The sequence below is a fragment of the Myripristis murdjan genome, chromosome 19 (genome assembly GCF_902150065.1).
Source record: "Myripristis murdjan chromosome 19, fMyrMur1.1, whole genome shotgun sequence".
Lineage (NCBI taxonomy): Eukaryota > Metazoa > Chordata > Actinopteri > Holocentriformes > Holocentridae > Myripristis > Myripristis murdjan.
In genome coordinates, this window is record NC_043998.1 from 13,606,248 (window position 1) to 13,629,460 (window position 23,213).

General features: G+C 40.5%; 4 protein-coding genes across 4 annotated transcripts; all 4 read right to left on the reverse strand.

The window, feature by feature from the left end:
• Window positions 1–1,002: 1,002 nt before the first annotated feature.
• Window positions 1,003–6,879, reverse strand: pvalb9 (parvalbumin 9). Its single transcript, XM_030078203.1, has 5 exons — window positions 6,642–6,879; window positions 5,472–5,539; window positions 4,701–4,833; window positions 4,008–4,117; window positions 1,003–1,291 (listed from the first exon to the last, which is right to left on the reverse strand). The coding sequence occupies exons 2-5, from the start codon at window positions 5,530–5,532 to the stop codon at window positions 1,266–1,268; spliced, it is 330 nt and encodes a 109-aa protein (XP_029934063.1). The 5' UTR covers window positions 5,533–5,539; window positions 6,642–6,879; the 3' UTR covers window positions 1,003–1,265.
• A 2,308-nt stretch (window positions 6,880–9,187) lies between these two features.
• On the reverse strand, window positions 9,188–10,941 carry LOC115378077 (parvalbumin beta). Its single transcript, XM_030078204.1, has 4 exons — window positions 10,878–10,941; window positions 10,064–10,196; window positions 9,387–9,496; window positions 9,188–9,213 (listed from the first exon to the last, which is right to left on the reverse strand). The coding sequence occupies exons 1-4, from the start codon at window positions 10,936–10,938 to the stop codon at window positions 9,188–9,190; spliced, it is 330 nt and encodes a 109-aa protein (XP_029934064.1). The 5' UTR covers window positions 10,939–10,941.
• A 3,351-nt stretch (window positions 10,942–14,292) lies between these two features.
• Window positions 14,293–16,970, reverse strand: LOC115377764 (parvalbumin beta 2-like). Its single transcript, XM_030077771.1, has 4 exons — window positions 16,910–16,970; window positions 16,414–16,546; window positions 15,303–15,412; window positions 14,293–14,318 (listed from the first exon to the last, which is right to left on the reverse strand). Exons 1-4 carry the CDS (start codon window positions 16,968–16,970, stop codon window positions 14,293–14,295), a joined length of 330 nt encoding a protein of 109 aa, XP_029933631.1.
• Window positions 16,971–18,759: 1,789 nt separating this feature from the next.
• On the reverse strand, window positions 18,760–20,493 carry LOC115377756 (parvalbumin, thymic-like). The gene is made up of 4 exons (XM_030077757.1): window positions 20,385–20,493; window positions 20,029–20,161; window positions 19,661–19,770; window positions 18,760–18,788 (listed from the first exon to the last, which is right to left on the reverse strand). Exons 1-4 carry the CDS (start codon window positions 20,443–20,445, stop codon window positions 18,760–18,762), a joined length of 333 nt encoding a protein of 110 aa, XP_029933617.1. The 5' UTR covers window positions 20,446–20,493.
• Between the last annotated feature and the right edge of the window lie 2,720 nt (window positions 20,494–23,213).

Sequence of the window (23,213 nt, forward strand, 5' to 3'; positions counted from 1 at the left end):
CCATGATTTCGGTTTCTAGCACAGTTTCTAGCACATCTGTATTTTGACTTAACTAAATCCTTTCTTGGTCTTGATTTGTCGAAGCCCAGTCTTCCTTTTCTTTGGACTTGTGGTCTTGATTACCTCCCCAGGCGTCTCCACATTGTCCACGGCGGATAATGATGTCATGCTCTGCAGTTTAGCAGGGTTTGGGTATCAGGCCTTGGCGAGGCCTGCGAACCACTTCATGGCGGTAACTTAGACACTTGGGATACCTCGGAAACAGATTCAGTCCCACGCTAACAATACATTATTTACCTATCAGGCATCTGAGGCCAATGAAAAATCAAAGGTCTTTGGACTGGGAGACAGCTGGTGGGTAATTTCAAACAGTCTTAGGCCTCAGACACTGTTTGATGGGTAATAAAATAGTAGTTGAGCAGCGTTTGTCCTCTGTGTCTCATCTGCCAGGGGAAGCAGAAACACTAGAAGGGAGAGTCTTCAGAGACACTGAGAGGACCTGCTCATCTGTTACCTGCACATTCAGTTCTGTGCTTAAGTTTCACCCCACATATACTTTCACTCTGAATTTTATCTTCCTTTGTTTTTTAAACAAATAATGCAAGGAATCCTGCACTTTTCATGCACTTCAATTTGTTCTGTAATATTTATAAATTATAAACACACAGTATATTGTTGTACCACTTCAAATAATTTCATTCTCTCTCTTTTAGTAACTGCTGATTTGCCATAAAAGGCAGCTGCACATCATCATCCTCTACGCTTCTTGATGCAGCCTTTATTTCCTGCTATTATTTATGTTATCTAAGTGCAATTCCACCTCCAGCATGCTGAGCAGGACAAAAATATGTTCTTTAGAAATAAGCACAGTGCATACTTTCAGTGCTTTGTGGGTTGTTAACGCATATAAACCTCTTTTCAGCTGGAATATGTTATGCAGAATGGTCATTTTGTTCAGCTAATGTTTTTTTAAAGAAGTGATCAGCATAAAGAGGCAGTATTAGTTTCCATGTGTTTATTTATTGATCTCATTCGTTGTCAGTGGTGAGTTGTGGGGTGTGCACAGAACAGAAACCAATAACCAAAGGCAATGAAGAGGCAAATATAACAGGGCTTGTCTTTGAATGAGCAAAAAGGTCATTTAAAAACAATCAAAGCACACAGAATTTGGACAGAAAAATAATGAAACTGGTGGGAACAGAGGCTGGGATCTGCAGGAGAGGCGAGAAGACTTGAACACTTTGGAGTTTCCTCAAACGCAGAGCTCAGGACAGAACCATACTCTGGAATTCTGGAGTAAGAAACATGAAAATGTAGAGAAAAAAATCAATTAATCCCTGAATGGATTTATCAACACACATTCCTACCTTGGGCATATTAATTGCAAAAAAAAAAAAAAATCAGTGCACAAACAAATTTCAAACGTATGCAGAATCCATGTAAGTATGATTGACAAGGGGTATCCCTAAACCCTCAACTGACCTGCTGTTTGAAAATAAATAAATAAATAAATAAATAAAGGAACTGAAATCGTCTTTACTGGATTGTCCAAATCCTCAATCCTGTTATGCAAGGCAGCTGAGCCCAGATATCGCTGATGACATGACAATGGACAATGTTTAGACCTAAAGGCCAAATAGTTTTCATTGTAAAAATAGAAATCTGCTTTGGCGAGCCCTCTGTCAATGTCTGCTCCAAATACATATATAAAAAACAACAACATCTGAATATTTGTTTTCCTAACACCAAGAAAATAGTCAGTCAGGGTATACTCTATGTATTTTTTCCTGTCAGTCATGTAACATATTTCTAGTGACGTTCTGATATTATATTCAGACGGTCTCTGCACAATTAACAAGGCCCAATATGCCAATTAAACCAGAACTCAGGTACTCACAACATCTAATAATGTTAAAGGGAATGATTTGCCATTTGAAAAATCAGTTGTCCATTTGTTTTCTGACACTCTGAAAACATTAAAAACATGAAACATTGTGTAGCTTTCCCTTACCATCAAAAAAAAAAACCCTGCATACAAAGACAACATATATTATAAATCAGCAAAATAAGTGAAAGTAACAAAGTGCATTTACTCAGATGCCAGTATCTCAAAATGCAACATTTTGAGGTACTAGCACTTCCATTAGTGCTCTCTATTTTCACTGTACCACATTTCAGAGGGAAAAATTGCACTTTTTATTGCATTGCATTTATCTGATGCCTGTGGTTATTAGTTACTTAGCAGGATAAGCTTTTGCATGCAAAACATCAAATGTGATGTATTGGTACAGTGTGAACAAGCCAACAGGATATGGAGCAGGCAGAGCTACAACATTAAAATACTTCTTACAGGTTAGTGCATCAATAATTTAGAACTGAGGAACCATTTTTCAGAATGAATATGTTTGCTTTTCTCACTAATTCTATACTTGCATGTCACAATTTTAATGCTGGACATTTACTTTGAAGGAAATATTTTTCCATCATCATATTTCTGCTTTTAATTAAGTAAAGGATTTGAGTACTTTATCTAAGAATATCCACCATTTCAAAAAAGTGACACCTAAAATACATGATTATAATGCCTTTTTGTAAATTTGAACAACTTAACCTACAACCTGGAAACTGGATTAACTTAATTAGTCTCTAAAATGGATGTATTGCATTTGTTACATTCCTCCTCTTTTCTTTCTTGCCCGTGTCCACATTGTTATATAAAAAAAAAGCTTCAGAAAAGCATTGGCAAGTAGTAGTTATTGCTTGTGCTTCCATATACGACATACTAATGCATACAATATAGAGTATTAAATCACCTTGAGGCCAGGGCCATGTCCCAGGGATGTACATGTACTTAACAGCAATGATAATGCAGAGCTTAACTGTTGACTTACTCTGTCAACACATTTGTGTCTCAGGAACAGTAAAATGAGGTTTCAAAGTTGTATTTGTGCCTAATATATCAGCACGTCCTTATTGACTGTCACAGGAAACACCTGAGGCAGTGTGTGCTGACACGGCTGATTAGCATCTGTTCACACTCACAGATCTGGACTGAACGGCCCAAGATCACAAAAAAACACAGGTGGAATTTGTTTTATGATGGTGGATTTCCCAATACACCTGACCTTAAACATCTGGGACGAAAGCCCAGTGACATCACTGACCAGAGAAAGGCTTTAAAAGCCATACATTTTTTTACAGGGCAGATTACAAGAGCATAATCCGGTACACAAGAAGGTCACACAATGCATAAAATATGGCACAAAAGCTCTTTCTACTGGCAAAATTGTGATGTTTTACCTGTAATTTAATGTGACTTTGAAAAGATCAAACATATATATCCTGTAACATATGTCAGACAGAGATCCTACAAAACAGTGCTGCATTTCATACAGAAAAAATAAATCCCTTAAATTTCATAAACTGTATATTTCAGTTAATCTGCAATTACTGCCATTTCCTCTAATCTGTTTGTTATCTTGCTCTTTGCAGACGAGCAGCAGTCAAAAGTCAGGCCGATTGCAGCTTTAGTTATACTGCTGCTACTACAACTACTATTACTACTACTCTAATACTAATAATAGTGATGATAATAATAATAAGTGAGCTAACTGGCAAATTTTAATTGTATTAGTCTATTTTAAACTTTAACTATCTACAAAAAAACAAACAAAAAACAAACAAACAAAGGACCCTCTGGAAGCCTCTCAGTGACCCCTGGGAATCCCCGAACCCTACTTTGGCCACCACTGAGCTAATTTGCATGACTTAGTACAGTTGGATTTCATTTTTTCAGTTAGCAGCAACAGGGCCACACTTCACAGTAGCTACCACCTATGTCACTGTACTTCAGTCTAAAGGTACTGAGTCAATAAATCTGTGGTTCTTTGGCTCCACCCACTGAGACTGAACTTGACCAATAAGCAGTTCTGAGTCCAAAAAAAAAAAAAAAAAAGGAAAATTTAGGCAATAACCAAAAGTAAAATTTGAGATTTTCAGACACTGACCCTCTGCTCCGATCTTGCCATCGCTGTCATTATCAGCTGCTGAGATGAGGCTTTTAGCCTCTTTGTCAGTCAGTATCCGCGCATCAGGCTTGAACCGCTGCAAGAAGAACCTGCATGCGCGCACACACACACACACACACACACACACACACACACAGATAAAGAGAGTGCATGTGCATTTTACTGACATACGGACGCACACAGGTAACAGCACACAGACATACCAATTCCTAAATTGCACTGCTTAGGCCACCTTTGACCTCAGCTCTATTCACAAAATTACATAAAGGTGAATTATGTAACACAAATGCAATCATGACACTTTGCCCATCGTGGATTATTGCTGCAGGAGACTGCTTAGTGGTGCCATCCCATTAATACAGCAGCGTAATCCTGTTGTACTAGATCTTTCTCTATTTATCTCCCTCTGTCTCACACACAAAGAGACACACTACATATTAACCTTTATAATACATCTCAAGTAATGCTGGTTTTGTTTCTATATCCACTAAATCTACATACACAACAATTAAAGTATAGAATCAGCTGGAAGGCACTATAGGGAAATGAATCAAATCCCACATTAAAGGGATGTAAAGATCTTAGATTTAAAGGTGCGAGCCAATATCTCAAAGAGGTGTTTAGGCTTATCGTGTCTCAGAGAGAGCTTTTAACGATCCCTGTGTGACATACTTGAACTCGGCCTCCTCGATGTACCCGCTGTTGTCGTCATCGAGGATCCGGAAGACCTCTTTGACCTCCTGGGCCGTCTTTGAGGACAGACCACACGACTGGAAAAACTTCTTGTGATCGAATGATTCAGGAGCTGGGAAAAACACACACACACACACACACACACACACACACACACACACAGCCACAGGGAGGAAGATGAAAGGCAAAAGAGCAAGGTTAGGGTTGACTTGTGAGGATGCCAGGTTGGGAGCTGATGCAGGGATTAAAACAGCATGTGGCTGCTGTCCAGATGGGAGATCCCCCCCTCCTCCTTCGTGTCTTTATTTTTTAAGGCATGCCTGCACAGACAAGGCAAATCAAAGCAGGCATCATCAGAGAATTTTCTTTGATTTCTGGAAAATCAATGAGCCAATATTCTTTGGTGAGATTCAAAATTCAGAGAGAGGGTAAAATCATACATCTAGCAAAAATATGGTAATTTGATCCCATGTTGGATTTATTCTTTTTTTTTTTTTTTTTTTTTTTTTAACTTGATGGTCAAGCCATGGATGAGCAAGTCATATAATGCAAAGTTCAAGCAAAATGTGCACTTCTGCTGATGGAATTAATGATGGGCAGTTTGGTTACATTTTTGCATATGAACAGTCCTTTTATAACTAATTCATAAGGATTTATTATTAAGCAAGAGGTGTTAATAGCTACTTGTGTGTGTGTGTGTGTGTTCTCCCTCCCCACAGCCTCCCTGCATCATGATGCAGCATAACCTACCTTGACACTCCTTGAGAGCTTTGTCAATGGCCTCAGCCGAAAGGATAGAAGTGAGTGACATATTAATCCTGTAGGGTAAAATAAGAGCATCGTAAATTATTTAGACTCTCTCTCTCTCTCTCTCTCTCTCTCTCTCTCTCTCTCTCTCTCTCTCTCTCATCTCATCATCTCAGTTTTTGCGCCTCTGATGCGCACCCGCTCTGACAGACCTGCTACTCTCAGCCAATTTTGGTTTCACGCTGGATTCATTATTTACGCTCTTTGTGGAGACACATGCATGATAATGCTATAATCCTGTCAAAACTACAGCAATGACCGTTTTGTAGAACATGTGGACTCAGTCAAATCAATTAAGCCATTGTAACACTGCGCTACGTTATTATATCGTTATAATATTACTTTTGGCAATTGCAAAAACTTTACAAAAACTACTCATATGTCTATGAGAGGCATACTTGCCACAGTGTCCTTTTTTCTTTTGACGCTGACAAATTTGCTGAGGTCAAAATGTAATTATCCCTGCCTGTTTAATCGTGCTTCCTGATCGGATTTCCCCTGTCCCTTGTAGTCTGTTAATTGCTGATGCTGTTTAATTGCCTTCCACAGTGAACTCGTTATTTAATAAGGGGTTGTTTAAATGTCTATGTATCGGCACTTGCCATACCTGTGCATAAGCAAAGTCCAAAAGTGATGCTGCAGTTTTTATCATCACCGTGCAAAGCGAAAACAAAGCACTTTTTGCTCTTTTATTCTCATGCAGTTTTCATTATGTATATAAATGCAAATATAGTATTGTGTTTGACTGCAGATTATCATTAGGCCTTTATTTAACTATCTATAAATCAATAAATGCGTCTTAGCTGATAGTTGATTGAGTTAAAACTGATCACACTTAGTAGCAATGCTTTTCCAATATTTTCCTCTCCTTTCCTTTAGTCAGTATAAACAAGTTAGTTTTGGAGTCAAATTATATGATGGGGCGATTTAAAAGCGATAGAAAGAACTTTAACCTGATGTCCAATTTGGAATTCAGGTTAGTCTGCATCTTTAGGATTCGGTATTTGTCGCTAAAATGTGAGTGCAGCTCCGCAGCCGGGTGTCCAGCAGCCCTGGCAGAGCCGCTACACCTGAGCCGAGCCTGCACACCTGCAGAGAAAGCGTCCCACTCACCGCTGTTAGGGCTCCGCCGCGTCCACGTCCAGAGCAGGAGGTAAGGCTTTATGGTGGCCGCGGACAGGCGACACACGCTTTATATAGGCCCCGGGGTGAGAGGCGGATAGCCGCAGTGACGGATGCTTGAGTTACCTGTCCGCGGATCAAATTCTCACAGCCAGCTCCGTCTGGTATTACAGGCTCTACCTGACCAATTAACCTTTACTGTTTACATCCGCTCCTACACCTGGACTGGACTCTCTCTCTCTCTCTCTCTCTCTCTCTCTCTCTCTCTCTCTCTCTCTCTCTCTCTCTCTCTCTCTCTCTCTCTCTCTGTCTGTCTGTCTGCCTCTCTCTCTCTCTCTCTCTCTCTCTCTCTCTCTCACTCTCTCGCTCAGTTCAATTCAATTCAGTTCAGTTAAAGTGGCAATTATTGCCATGACTGCATAGAATACATTATTAAAGCATATTAATAATCTGTAGAACTATATTCATATAGCCTACTATACAAACTATACAATCGCAATAAACGTTAAAAAGAGACCAGAGACCAGTTGGATCTATGGAAAGTAGATAAGAGTGATATAAGATAGAAACATACATCAGCTTAATTATTAATTAATAAACATAAATTATTTACCTCTCTCTCTCTCTTTCTCTCTCGTTCCTCTCCCTCTCTCTCTCCAGGTAACACAGGACAAGCTCATAAACAATCTCAAATTTAATCCACCCCCTCTTTTTCAGTGAATAATCCCCCCCTCCCCAAATCAGATGACCACAGGGAGCAGAGGCCCATAAATCAGCTCACACCAGATGTGGGATTGTTATCCTCATTTTAGGGTAATCTTACATCAAGTATCACGCACATATTATACGCTCCAGCAGCAAATGCTGTTGAGACAAGTCCAACAACACTAAGGGATGAAAAAGCCTCTTGATTGGATGCTGTATGTTTTGCTTATGGTCTCTGTGATAAGGGGCTACCACTACACCTATGGCTTTGTTTTCTGACAGGGAGACATTTGAAACTATCTGACACAGCACTGCCTCTGAGGAATCCAGTCAGCACTAATTCATTAGCAGCCAGGGGAAATGCTTTTTGTAACGAGGACCAAGGGAATAAATCTCATTATACTCAGACCTTCACACCCCATGGACCCTTTACTTCTCACTTTATGATGTGTTTTCAGCTGTCTCCGGTGGCCTTGATTTACTGAACGCACAAGTGCAAAAGTTTGTGTTTTCCTCTAATTAAAGATCAATTCATGTAGGCTCAGAACTCACAAAGATGGTCTAATTGCTGGACATTCTTTATGCTCTGAACGCACAAATGGTCTTTCATTAACCCACACATCACAATTGAAGTGATTTTGTCCAGGGAGCCCTGATACAAAAGCATATTTTGCTTTGAGCTGAGCATTAAATTGTTTAGATGTCAGATTGATTCAAAGTGGTGAGATTAAAACATAATGTTGAAATAAGCACTCACATTTTTTTCATCAAAACACTTCATTGTTAATTCAATCATTGCCTCATTCCTCATTTGACCCCATGGAAGTCTCGCAAGGACCTCTGGGTGTCCCTGGGCCCCACCTTCAAAACCACTGTCCTCCAGGGTTTTTAAGGTAAATCTGCCAACGACCTGCAACCCTTTTGTGCCAGATCAGAAACGCCACCCTGTGGCTGCTTCGTGTAATTGCAGGGCCGTCACTGAGGGCATGGCAGGTTTTCCATATATGAGATGAGAAGTGGATTAATTGGAGCAGTGAATGCTGAGAAATGGAGTGAGTGTTTGTGTGTGTGTGTGTGTGTGTGGGTTGGGGTCATCAGGATCTAGATTAACAGGGTAAATCCTATGCTTTTATGCATTTAGCATCACTTTTTTGCAGCTGGTTGAAAAATTGCTAACAATGCCCGCTGTTCACCATGTCATGGATTTGTGACTGTTAGGATTTGCAGCAGGATTTATCAAGTGAAATATGAATAGACTGTATATTGTAATTTGATATTGCATCTCTCTGTTAAGATCTACTGATGGATTTTTTTTGTGTGTTGCACCTTCATTATCATCTGTTCCAATAGTTTAAGAGGGAACATTCATTCTGTGAGATATCAAGGTGTTGCATTACAGCTCAGTGATTCACAAGTGATTATTGAGGACCAGGGTCAGACATGTCTTATTGAAAAAGAACCTTTATTTTTTTCTCATCGTCCGTTCGTTTCCCATAAAAGTGCATCATCATTGATCTGACAGTTAGCAAAACTCACATAGTAAAACGACGACAGGAGAGAGAGATAGAGAGAGAGACACAAGTCGACCACACTATACACTTAGGTAGGTAGGTACATTCATCGTGGACAGGAAGAGTGGGCATGGCCAGAGAGAGGGAACAGTTTTTGTTTGTGGTTGGGGTGAAAGGTCATGTGTATAAAAGTGGTGTGAGGACTTGAGAAGAGAGAGAAAGAAAAATAGAAGGAAGGGGAGGAGAAGAAGAGAAGAGGGGTGTCTCGGCTCAAGTTGTTCCTTCAGAGTAGTTTAAGTGAGGTGTTGGTCAGTTGGTAATTTATCCCTTGATCATGGCAGCAAACTCTGTAAGGGGAGAGCAAAGAGAGAAAATGGTATTTTGATTGTTAATTCTGGTTACATAGAGATTTACATAAATTTGAAGCAGTGAATGAAAATCTAAAAAATCTGAAAGTTAAGCTGAATCTGTACTCATGCTGTGATGACAAAAGAAAAAAAAAAAAAAAAGATTCCCTTACCGTCAGCTCCAATCTTGCCGTCACCGTCAGAGTCTCCAGCTTGGAGGAAGGTCTTGGTCTCGGCGTCGGTCAGAGCCCTGGCGCTGGCAGAGAAGTTCTGCAGGAACAGCCTGCAGACGAGGATGAGGGAGAAATAATGCTGAGTGTCATGATCACTGTTTCTTTTTAAATATGCTTTGAAGTGAAAGGTTTGCATCCTCAGAAAGTTAGTGTTACAGGATTTAAGAAATCCTAAGAAAAAAATTTTTCATGAGCAAAAGTATTGTGAAGTTTTGTCAAACTATAGATTCTTCATTTGAAGTTCAATTATGGAAATCAGCTAAGTTGGAGCTCCAAAGTTTTGGCATGACAAAAGCAATATGCTGAGGAAAATGCAATTGATTAGATTTAAAAACTCAAAGGCCATGTTGTGCTCCGTTATGTAATATTCTGTTCTGTTCTGTTCTGTTCTCCTCTGTTCCATGTCAGCCTATAACATGAGACACCAGAGGAGAGAGCTGGCATAGAGTTACTCCCATGGAGAACAGAGGCTGCCAGGCTTCTCAGTTGCTTTGAGGCACTGACATCACTCTGAATCAACTGCGGGCCAAACCCTAAAAGATGATCTCTGCTCCACAAAGCCTCTGAGAAGCTCTTCTCATGTTGGTGCGGGGTGAAATCTAAGACGGGGTGCCTACTTCAGCTCATCCTCCTCAATGAAGCCACTCTTGTCCTGGTCAATGATGGCAAAGGCCTTCTTGACTTCGTCGGCAGACTTTGAGGTCAGGCCGACCTTAGCGAAGAATTCCTTGTGTTTGAAGGAATCGGCAGCTGTAGTAAGACAGAGAGAGACAGAGTGTCAGACATTGTGTGTCACATGTGAATAATGGTGTATGTTACCACCGTCCCACTCTTTGTTTACAAGGCTTGCTGTTAGTTACTGTTCATCTTCTGTGTCTAAGAATTTGGATTTATTTACATACCCCCTCATAATGAAGCAGTAGACTGAAAACAGGATATTGCAATACATACTAATTAAAAATGTATCAACTTCTTGCAAAAAAAATATAACAAGCATGGATGTTTTTCTCATCTATGCTGGTGCAAATTCATCCCTGCAAAATATTCTCATCTATTTTCAGTGTGGTTGCATGGTGTAGACACCATAGAAATTAGTCTTTACATGTTTGCTGCATTGTTGCTTTGCAATTGCTCCTCCCCCAAGAGGATTTTTAAAAAAGAAAATCTTGAAAAGTTAAATGCAAGGTGGGGGAGTGCTTCAGTGTCTGTCACTATGTGATTCTGCATTAGCAACCAAATCCTGCAGCAACACAGCCAAGTGCAAATTAGGAAACTGAGGTTTCAGGTCTTTGCCTTGCTAAGCAGGTCTGATAAAGTAATAGTGGCCATGCATGTGAGCCATCCAGGCTCTGGCCATGTATGTAAGTAATCTATTAATTTGTAATGGCTAACTAGTGTGTGCTGGGTGATATTCATCCCTGTGGGGTTTACCTTGGCAAGCTGCAAGGGCTGCAGTGATGTCAGCATCGTTCAGAACACCGGCGAAAGCCATTTTTAACTGAGGGGAGGAGAGCAGAAGACAGGTCATCAGTTCAGCTGTTGCAAATCAGCAAGAAGCATCATATTTAATAATGTGTTACAATAAACTGCTGAGGAAGAAGCTTTTTTTTTTTTCATCTGAACATGAATCTGCTTTAACTTCCCTCTTTGTACTTCACAATGCATTATTCAAAGCTGGTAAATGACTATTATCAAAGGCCTGCATATAAGCTTCATAAAGCCATGCAATTTATTTCACAGTCCCTCTCTGTCAGTATTCCTCTCAGTAAGCCCCAAAAGGCAAGGCTCAAATGATCAGAAAGGGTAGTCCAATTTTTCCAAAACCAAGCCAAAAGATTGAATATCCTTTGTAGTTGTGGTTGGTTGGTTGATAGATTTTTCCATTTGGTTCCTTTGTTATTCCACAGCAAAACTCTGAGCTCCTTATTTTCAGAGTCTGGCCCTGTGGGGCCTTTTCCTCGTTTTGCATCCCATTGCATGAAGTCGAAGCCCTGAGACCTTCACTGCCTCGGGTAGTAAAGCTGCCTAGAGATTTGCAGCTCTCCAGTGAAACTCACCTTAGATTTATCTCCAAGACTAGAGTGGACTCGCTAAGATGGGTCTGGTCACTGCAGTAAGTTCCCTGTCGACGCTCTCAAGCTTATATACCTTCTCTCACCCGAAATATGAGGCATATGTAATAGACACCGCATGCAAAGCAACCGGCTGAAAAATGTGTCCAGTAGTCAGTGCTGTTCTATTTATATGTACATAAATGAAGATGCTTAAATGGTACTTGTAGGCCTATGCGAAAAGTGCTTGATATTGCATTGGGCTAATAATATACGCTGCTGATTTGGATGAAACATATTCTCTGGTCAAGCAGTTTTGCACAGCGCAAAATTGCGTACAGCACCACGGATGGAACAGCAAGGTAAACGTTAACACTGATTTCACAAAGTCATTGCAAATTATCAGACAGGACAAGCTGGTTAGTTATTACATCAAATATGTACGAGAAACATTTTATTATTAATCAAAGATGGGCGTTATAGTCTCACTGTGAGCTGCTAAATATTGTAATGTAATTATTACTACTAGTGTACTCTCAATAGCGAAACGAAATCAATGTTAAAAGCGGGTTATAATTTAACAATGTAACTGCTACCAGTACCAATTCGTGCCGATTTGGTGAGGATTAACTTGTGTGTAATTGGCATGCGTAAAATGTCTGCAATGAGTTTGCGCGCCTTCCAGAGAGGGACCTGTTGTGATTTGATTAGCAGAGTCATTGTTATTTGGAAAAGAAAAAGTAAGAAATAAGCGGCTTTTGCTTTTTCATTATTATTTTGATGAAGTGTAGCTTCATAGATCGGGATCTTACATGTTGCATCTCACGCACTTTTCCACGCGTTATTTTACAATATTTGATTACTACCTGAACTAATTTAGGCGTTGGAGAGGGCAGGGGCTGCTTGGAACCAGGCTCTAATTGAAATTATTTAATTTGATAGTAAATCAATCGTCACCTAAATCCAGTTGACGACTGTCAGCCAGGTTTTATTTTTGAACCGGTCTTACACCCATTCACATCTTTTCTTGTTATGGCTATTAAATTATTTGCGATGCTGTTTCAGGAAACACTGACACCTGATATCATCATCATCGTCGTCGTCATCATCATCGTCATTCAAATATAAAGCTCTTCGGACTGTGTCTTGTGGTAATGAAACTGAACCCTCACAGTCCATCTAACAATAAAGCCGGCAGAGGAATCAGTCTCAGGGTCTTTGTCCATATTTGCTGTCAAGACCGACTTCTTGCTTTAGATGTGTTATGTGTCTATTTTGCAGCAGGTGGCAGTGTTGAGAAGCTCTTGTGACCACTGAAATTAAGTTAATAATTAAAAACGAATTAATTTCATCTGTCTGAACTGATGGTCTTACTCAGCATGACTACAGACTTGGTGTTTGGAGGAAAATGCTTGTTTTGAGGGAATTTCTGGTGTATTTTATGACTCCCCCTCGCAGCCTCAGGTGTGTGTGGCATTTACCTCGACACAAAGAGAGAAAACGGCATCAGCAAAGCATACAGTTCATTTTTCATTTCCCCCACATGAAGCTGCTTCTCCACGCTAACTCTCCCTGTTGAAAGCTTTGTAAAGCTAAATCTTTGGCTTGGGCTGGTCAAATGAGGTCTCTCACCTCAAACGACACCGTTACGGATACTGTAACTATTCCTGCCCTTCTTCAATATCAGGCTTATATTACAAACATGTCAGACCAGGGATGGAAGCTATCAAGCCAAGCTGTTAGGTAACTCAAGACAGTGAAGAGCACTTCCCCATCATAACATTCACAGCTGTATATTTCAAATGAGAGTTTGCAATAAATTTGTGAAATCTACTCTATACTCCACATTTTTATAGGATATATAAAATGCCTCATGATACTCGACCCTTTAACATTGCATAACCCGGTTCAATTTTGAGACTACATTCTAAAAGTATGAGTGAATTTTAAAATATAAAAAAGGAATTTGAGACTGCACCAGGTTGTTTGTGAATACATTTCTCTAAATTCTACATCTGAGTGTGGCCTCTTGATCCCACCTTTGCCTTTCCCCGTCCTGCTGCAGCAGATTTAGAAGTGACCCATATTTCCTGTCACCCTCCTCTTCCCGGCAGTTGCATGCAATCTGAGAGAAGCTTGCAAATAAATGTGCCTCATTGACAAAAACTCCTGCAATTGTGCTGGCACAGAAACCTTATCCTGTCTCGAGGCTCCTCTGCCAGCTCTCTGGAACATGATGCAAGTGCAAGGCATCCTCCGAGCAGCAGCACTGCAGCTGTGCCAGAAACCGAGTCCTCCAGTCACTGTTCTCACTCAGCCACCTGTCTCTTTGCCAGTACCAACCATCGATCTAACAATCTGCATCACTGGGCTATGCCAAAAAAATATCTGTTTCCCCCTTCATGTGCAATTCACACCATCAAAGACCTCACGGGTGTGAAGCGGGGATGCCAAAAAGATGGAGAGACTGGTAGCTTATTGATCCAGTGAAATCTGCTAAACTTACATTGGTGAACAAATTTCCCAGCTTGAAAATGAAATACAAAACATATTGTTTCTAGTCCAATTGGGAGTTTATTTCATTTTCGGAAAGTGCAAATGTGTGGTGGTACTTTTTGGTACACAGTGAATGCGAGCATAAAATGAATCAAAAACAAAGATGCTTAACACGCTCCTGTGTCATAGGGGAGTTACAGTACAGCAGGTCTGTGACATTCATAAATAAAATGAATATAAAAAAGATATGTTTGACAGACTCAGGCCGTCCTCAGCAGCAGCACAGGTGTGGAGGCAGATTATCCTTTGACCAAGGCAACAAACTCTGTGGACACAAGGAGGAAGCAAAAAAAATTGTGAGGGAAAAAAGTAAGAATGAATGAATGAATGAATGAAGGCTTTATTTTGAACATGTGAAAAAAAAAACAATGCAAAAAACAATACAGAATAGTGGAAACAACAAAACATGTCCAAAAAGGAATAGAAAGAAGTGTATGCTTATTTAAATCCTACCCCTTCTACCCACCTTTTAATTCACTGTTATGTAGTAACCTTTTAATTCAAGGTTACTATATATATAGTAACCTTGTAATTCACTGTTTAAATATCTGTTCTGGCATTTATTCCTTATATTCCTTATTAGCGCATATCAAATCAGATATGTGTGATATGCATGTGTAAACAGAATAATTCAAAGAACTTGTAATTGACTTTTTTTCTTGTCTTTGTGTGTGTAATCAACTTGTGAATTTTTATAGTGATATCTGAAAGTAAAATTTTGAACCCCTTTCCCCCGTGTGTTAAAAACAGTGTTTTTTGGAAATATGTGGTCATAAATAGGTGAGTTTCAAAACTTTCCACCAATGGGATTCCTTGGGACCTTTTTCCCCTCACTCAGGACAAACTGAGGATACAAAATCAGTTGAGTTTGCTTCTCTTGCAATTTGTCCTAGGTTGACCCCAATTTTGGCCTAAAATTACTGGACTATTACCCTGTTACACTGTGACAGCAAAGCATATATGCTTTGCTCGTATTCTGAATTTACTGGGATTATGAGAATTTCAATCACAATTTCCACATCAGTGCACACTGGTAAACACATTTGACTGACAGACATTTATCTGTAGATGTCTGTTCAAAGATCATCATCATCATCATCATCATCATCATCATCAGCTTGCAATATAACATTAGATTTAGTAGCAAATATAATATTTAGTAGCTATAGTGTTTTTATTTTAGACAAAATCATCAAAAAACTGAGATCAGTGAGGTCAGTGTTGACATCAGTGTCATGTGATTGGTTACCATCGACTCCGATGGCACCGTCTCCATCGGCGTCTCCAGCCTTCAAGAAGGCCTTGGTCTCTGCATCCGTCAGGGCTCTGGCACTGGCAGAGAAGTTCTGCAGGAACAGCCTGGGAAAACAAGAGAACAATGAAAAGGCAACAGGTGCAATTTTTCTTCAAGAGCTGACTTGTTGCAGTGCTGCTGGTGTTCATTTTTTTTTCAGCTTTTATTTATTCAGGTACAGCTGACTAAACTGCATGCTCTCGTCCAGCAGCACTTTCACACACTCACACATTCACACCTGACAGCTCCAACCACAGACTGAGGTTCGTCATATGCAAAAACAATCCTGGAAGCAGAAATTGATCTTATTGGTTGAGTTTGTTGATCTCTTTATGCTGATGCTGTTGCAATCAGCTCTGGTCTGGGATCCAAAACGTTAATGTACAATCTATTTTAATACATGACATCTTACAATATATTATCTATGTGCAATCTCCTGGGCATTGTGTACATACCATATAGCACGTTGCACTTTAAAGATGCATTTTGCACTTTCTTCTCGCACGTATTGCCTCTGCACTGTTGCACATAAACCATCATGGTCTCCGTCTGATTGCATAAACTTGTCTCTGTTGTATGCCTTTCTTTTCTTTTTTTTTTAATTTGTAGTATATGTTTTGTATTATGTGTTTTGCTCTTGCTGAGCTTTTTTTTTCTTTTCTTTTCCTTCTTCCCCTTCTTTTTTTTACATCAACCTGCCAAGGGACTACAGTTGGAAATTAGCCTATGGCTACAAACTGGCATATTTACATGTTTAATGTTCATTAATATGCACTGTCCCCTTTTAAATAAATAAATAAATAAAGTGACTGGAGCTAAAGAACCACAGTTGTTAAGAGTGTTAAAGACCCCCCCCATCTCACCTTTTTTCACTGGGCTTCATTCTCTTTCAGTGCAAAGTCATGATTTGAAAGTAATGAAGGTAAATATTTGCCATTTGATTTTTCAGTTCAGTTTTTCAACCAAAGGTATTCAGTTTTAAAGGAAAACAGCTTTCAAAGGGCTTCGTAGGTAAATGTGAAATCCAGCTGAAAGTGACATTTCATGACAGTTTCTTATCCCTTACTTGAGCTCTTCCTCCTCAATGAAGCCACTCTTATCCTGGTCAATCACATAGAAGGCCTTCTTTACATCATCCACAGCCTTTGCAGCAAGGCCCGCCTTGACGAAGAAATCCTTGTAGCTGAAGGACTCAGGAGCTGTTAATGAGTGAGTGTGTGTGTGTGTGTGTGTGTGTGAGAGAGAGAGAGAGAGAGAGAGAGCATTTCTTGCCTCATTCAAATCACTTTCCAGTCAAACCAACACAAACCCATTGATTTACTCATTGACTTAATTTACTCACTGATGTGCAGTCATCTTTTTTCTACACATTTGCACTTTAGAACGTAGGTTTTTTTAAGAATGTGTATATTTTATGTGTCAAAACTATCAGCCCTGTGATTCCAAAGTGAGGAGAGGAAAGTCAGAGGCCTTCAATGTGAGTTAATGAATGGAAATGGTGAGGAAACATAATAGCCTCACTCAAGGCTAAAATTAGCAAAGAAGAGGGGGAATGGACCCACCTTGACAAGCCTGGATGGCTGCAGCAATATCAGCATCCTTGAGAATTCCAGAGAAAGCCATTTTATGTTATTCTCTAGGAGACAAAAAGAAGATTTACACATGAGCATGTAAATGAATATTTGGGCCAGCTTGTGCCTTACTAAAGCTGGTCAGTCATATAATGTAGACTATAACTGCACCAAAACAGGTGGAATAAAGGAGAGATGCCACCATCACAAGATTTTGAAGATGCATAAATCAGTTTGTCATGCCATTTCACTCAAAATTAACAGCACATCTTAACAATTTTTCTCATAATCAGCTTCCATCAACAGAAAAATTTTCATTGGTTCAATGGTGAACACATTGATCTGGTGCTGAGATGCAATATCAGAAAATGAAATAGCTCTCTAAAATTTGGAAGCAGAGCATTATGCTTTAGAACCTTTGACCTTCTGTTCTTATCAATGCACTGCAAGAAGAAGAAGAAGGTGCTTCAGTCCATGGTGAAGTCCCCTCCAGCCGTGGGCCTATGAAGGCTTGGCTTGTGTTAAGTTGAAATAGAAAAATCTCAAAGCAATTTTTGTAGTTCCATTCCATAGCTTTTTGACTCCAGTACCAAAAATTTCCTCAGTAGGTGTACTCCATCATGATGGAAGAGAAGCCTTTGCAGTCTGAAGATAAACTGATTTCCTGTGTGGAGCGATTTTTTTCCCCCTCATGTGTCCGACAAGAAGAATGGAGCCGAGATGAAACTCACCTTTGCAAGAGTCAGCGTTGCCGTATCCCACTTGAAAGCCAGATGAGGCATGCGGCTCTCTCCTCTGCATTTTATACCCTGCAGTCCCGTCCTTCAAGATGTAATGGACACCACTTGGGGTAGCAATAGTTTTTGGAGAAAAAAAAATGTGTCTAGTTGTCAAATTGGGCTATTTTTATCCTTTCCACTAAGGGATGCAGAGCTTGTCTGAAACACAAGAGGGGCTTTTTTTTCAGTCTAAACTTGTTGCTGCTTAGCAGCTATGCGTAAGCTGCAAACTGACTGCACTGCATTTCTTATGTAACATGACACTCCTTATTTGAAATATGTGGAACTTTGCTGGTAATTGGATGTCAAACCAATTAGAGCACATGCATCACATGCTCACTTGTTTAAAAGGATATCAAAGCCAATTTATCATTTTAGAGAAGAGATAATGACAACTTATAGTATGGAGAGTGCAGTCTGAATTTCTTTGGTTTTATGGTTCTAAATAATTAACTGAACTTTCACCAATAGGATTTTATTAGTTAGCACATTATAGTTCGGAGTAAACAGATTTTAATGTTCTCTTAATTTTTTGGCTACCTTATAAAATGTCTCTAATTGTGTTATCAGAATGCTAAACACTGGACACTAGACAGTTGAAAGTTGCTAGAAACTGAAGCCTTCTGACCCCTCTGCAGGCTTGACCTGTCACAGCGCTCCATATGACATCGTGTGAAGAAAATGACTGATGGCGTGGGTCATCTACAGCAGCTAGAGGCTGCTGGAAGTAATCTAGTTGACCTAACCTGCTCTCGGCGAAGTGGACCTAAATAGGAAAAGTCACACTGGAACTCATACGAAAGCTGCTCACACTGATGCACATTGATTCATAAACTTTTCCATCAAGGAGAGACACACATCAGCCAGGCAAAGGGTTCATCCATGTACTGTTTATTTGAGTTTCTTTACAACATTGAATTTTCCCTTGAAACTACATGATATTTTCTTTCTCTACACACAAATTCATCCCAGAGATGCTTATAGAGTGCCTCCATGTTTTGTATCCACTTGATAAACTGGGGTCCACCTCGACTTCATCGTGCAACAAATCATCTGCAAGCTTTATGAAGACTTTACCAGTGCAGAAAACTCTGAAAACACAGAGAGGGATACAAACAGACAGATAAATAAAGCACAAACACAGAATAGATTCTCTTCTTCAAACGTCTAAGAGATTCAGAGGACACAGTTGGCCTAATCCAGCAAAATCATTTTGTAATTTAATCCAGCAACTGCACGTGCCACTTAAAATACTGAAGTGTGCATCTCTGGCGGTGACACTTGCATGAAGTGACTGTTGTGGCTGTACTGCAGTTGTCTAGCAACCAAATGAAGGACAGCTGGCCCATGAAGATCCTTGTGCTGACTGGAGCCACCAGCCCCCCAACCTTTAATGGGCACATTTAAAGGATAATTCCACTTATTTACAACCTGGGCCTAGTTTTTGCGATTTTGTAGATTGATTCAAATCAAAATATGTTAAAATATAAATATCTAAACATCTCAGTTTAAAGGAAATGGTGCTCTGCAATACAGCCGAAGCTGAGGAAGTCAGAACCACAAAACCATTTCAACACAATAATCTTTAGATTGCAGTTTTGCATATTCAGCAGTTTCACTGTTTTGGTAGCTGTGATTAAACAATTACCTAACATTTTGGTTACAATTATCCATCTGATATTGTCTTGCATGGTTCATAAACTTTCTCATTTACTCTGGCTGCCAGTTCTTGGGCTTCCTACTTTCTAACTAATTCACAGTTTAATCAGAAAATCAGATGTTGCCAGTGTTAGAAAGCAATGCCAAATAATTGACAAAATTTCATTGGAATTGTTTGGCACAGTGGCAAAAACAAAGAGGAGAAGGTTCAGGTTGAAAATAAACAGAACTAGGGCAAATATATCAAAAATCCTGACCCCCTGAGGAGCACCTCGGGGTTGGCCTCCCCTGGACCTGACCGTACCTTCCCAGCCAATCTTTCCGTCACCATCTGAGTCTCCTGCCAGGAGGAAAGCTCTGGTCTCAGCTGCAGTCAGAGGCCTTGCTCCCTTGGAGAAATTCTGCAGGAACAGCCTGGCAGAGAGCAGGGAAGATGAACCGCAGAGAGAAAAATCAGACACATCAAACAAACAGACACTGTGGGAATAAAGGGAATACATGAAATCTATCCAAGGACATTTGCGCTACAGTACTGAAATACAATCCTGCAGTCAATAAAGTAGAAAACCACTGTGTCATTCAAAGTTATTATTCAACTGTGGAGAGCAGACTGTATGGTCAAATGAACTTTTGCATGAACACTTAAGAAAATTGTTGTGTGCAAGACTCAACTGTAACTCATCCTGTTCTATGTAGCCGCTTTTATCCTGGTCCAAGATCTTGAAGACCCTCTCGATCTCCGTTGGCGATTTCTTGGACAAGCCCACTGTTTTGAAAAACATTTTCGGGCTAAAGGAATCTTTCGCTGAAAGTGAAAAGATACATAAAGTTTGATGACATGATACATTATGCATCAACTTGATGCATAATGTATCATTAAAACTGGACAACCTATGTTTCAAAATCTATCTTTCCAACCTCAGGAAAATTGACAAGAATCAAAAATTAAAGGCCTGAACTTCTGGGACAAGGCAACAATCTGAATATGTATTTTTGATCTCACACTCAAACCTGATCTCCCCCCTCACCTTTACAAGCATTAATAGCTGAGGTGATATCCGAGGCTGCGAGGAAGTCGGTGATAGCCATGATGACGATGGAGATTATCTGCCGGTCGATGCTGCAGTCTGGTGCGAAATGTCACTGCTGATGGGCAAAAGAAGAGCAACTGGTGACAGTGAAGGTGCTTTACCCCCTGGTGTCAGAAACCACCAGTGTCCTCCTTTAACCTGTCATCTGCAGCTGACCTCACGAAACCACTTCAACCTCTAGTGTACTCTGCAAAGAAAGAAAGAAAGAAAGAAAGAAAGAAAGAAAGAAAAATCCATTGTACCAGTTCACTTTGTTTCATATTCAAAATTTTTAACAAAGTGCCAGTGGGATGAGATGACTGCACATCCAATGTAGGTTCACTTGTTTAAGGAATTTATAAAGTATAAATATGCTGACACAAGGCAGAATAAGGCAGATTGGCCTAACAGTATCAAGAAAATGACACTTGATTCTGGAAACCGTTTATCAACATCAGATTATCTCATCCAACTGTCAGTTTTTTGCCTTGTTTTGAGAAAAATGAGTCTATGAGACTTAAATAACTTGTTAAATGGAGTTTTTTTGACTGAAAGTCCGGGCCGGCCATGTCACAGCTGTGTTTCCTGCTGTGTTGGGTGAGGAAGGCGTCAGAGGTCGTCGCTGATCTGCGTCCACCAAACCGGACCTCAGTCAGGTAGCGTCTGCCTGTAAACAAACAGTAGTCAGTGAGGTTATATTTGGTTTAGCTAAAGCAGACCTGGCTGTCCTGCTTTTCCTCTTCACTCATATTTCTAACCACAGCCTGCGCTCGCTGCCTGCCTGTGGTCGTGCGGCGACCCTGGCAGAGTTTCCTCAGGCTGTAAACATCCTGTTATTTTGTGGCCTCTGTCATTTTCAGGCCATCTTCCATAGTTGTGGTTTGTCTCCACCAGCAAACAATCACTTCACTCTGACAAACTGCATTTAGAATACAAAGAGCTCTATTCCAACACTGGTTATCTTACATTTAAAACCTATCAAATGTAGTCTGATTGATTAACAGCATGAAAACAGCATTCACACACACATTATTAAAGTTATTAACCCCTTGAATGCCAGTTTCCCCTTAATATTTCCCCCTTTTATATGACAATGGCAAATTCACATTCAGTATCTACTGGTGGCAGTGCTTCATTGAAGCTACATCACACTTGTATTGAGTGAAATATTCAAAGCCAAAATGACATTGTTTTATGGCTGCAGCAATACAGCAAATAGACAAGATCTTGATGTCTTGTGCATGATTTTATCCACATTTCCCTGTAATTCATTGGGACATATTTTGAATCTTTGGAAACCTTGGGAAGTCCGGCAGAATTTAAAATAAAGTTATGTGGGTTTGAGCAAAGCTCAGGCGTGCAGCACAACATTTGTGATGACAAAACCACTAAGGGGGAATTTAAGACAGCCTTGAGTTTTCACCCAGTGTGGACAAAATATAAATGAACAGCACAGCTGCCAGGTCTTTGTAAGGCACACCTGGAGCCTCTCACTTTTCCTCTCTTTCTTATATGTCTTTTTTTCATCCATGACTCAGCTAAAATTTCAAAATCAACAGTGACAGGAAACAGAGTGGTGGATGACATGCAACAATTGCTGTGGGTTTTTCCTTATTCTCGATGATAAAAATTTTCTCCCTGAATCCTCCAGTTAAAGGGAACATGTGGCCACCTGTAGTGCAGTGGGACGCACACAGTTTTTGTTCTACTGTGACATTATTAAAGAGACTCTCTGTCAACTACCTGCGGAAAAATTCACACAGTTGCAGCTGGCCTGGCGCTTTGTGACCGAGAGGTTCAGGAAGTGGATAATGGTGACTTGGCAAAGCAACGGGCTGTCTGAATTGTTCTGATGAAACACAAATGCTCCGTACAAACTAGAGTTGTTAATGTTCATAAATACTCTTTATATGATATTATGTTGACTTTACTCACTGTAAAGCACCAGTATGATTTAAAATATGACATTTTCTGCAGATTTGCTCCACATAATCCTTATGGCTCCCATGTGTGAGGGAGTGCTGGAGCTACTGCGTCACACCAGGCAGCACGTGTGAAGCCAAGGCCCGGCCAGAGTGACGTGAGCCGGGCTTCCTCAGGATGGACTACAGTACGGCCTGCAACAGCCACAGGGGCTGGGGAACGACGAAAACATCCTCTGCCCCCCCGTCTGCCTCGCGTACCTGCCCCCCTCGGCCTTGTCCCTTTCCACACTCGGACGCTTGTTTGCAGGAAGAGCAGACTTCCTGTGTGATGGAGCAGAAGGCAGGAGCGGTGGAGAAGAGGAGGAAGAGGGGGATGGGGCTGAGAGGAAAAGACAGACAGACAGAGAGATGGATGGGGATGGATGACGGTCTTGTGCACGTAGCAGCTAGGAGTTTTGTCCAGTGCTGATGGGGTTGCAGCGGTTGTTTTCTGGGCAGGTGCAGGTTCGGACAGTGTGAGGTCACAGGACAGGCCTCCTTGGTAGGTAGAAAACCCACATCTTGTTTTGTTTGTCTCCTGCACCTAAGAATAGCCCAGTCCCATGTCAGCTAACCAGGCCGGGGAGTGGCCCCTGCACCACTGGATGTAGTCTGAGAAAAATAAAGACTTTTTGCATTTATGTACAACTCACAGACATGCCTGGATCTGGATTCTTGTACTTTCACACAACAGAAGTGCATTTTTTTCACATTTAGCTTGAGAAATCTTCAACTACGGGGCAATCAGCCCAGGATACGTTTTTTGACTGGAAACCAGTGGAGGTAAGTATTACATGAACTGGTCATGGTGCATTCATACATT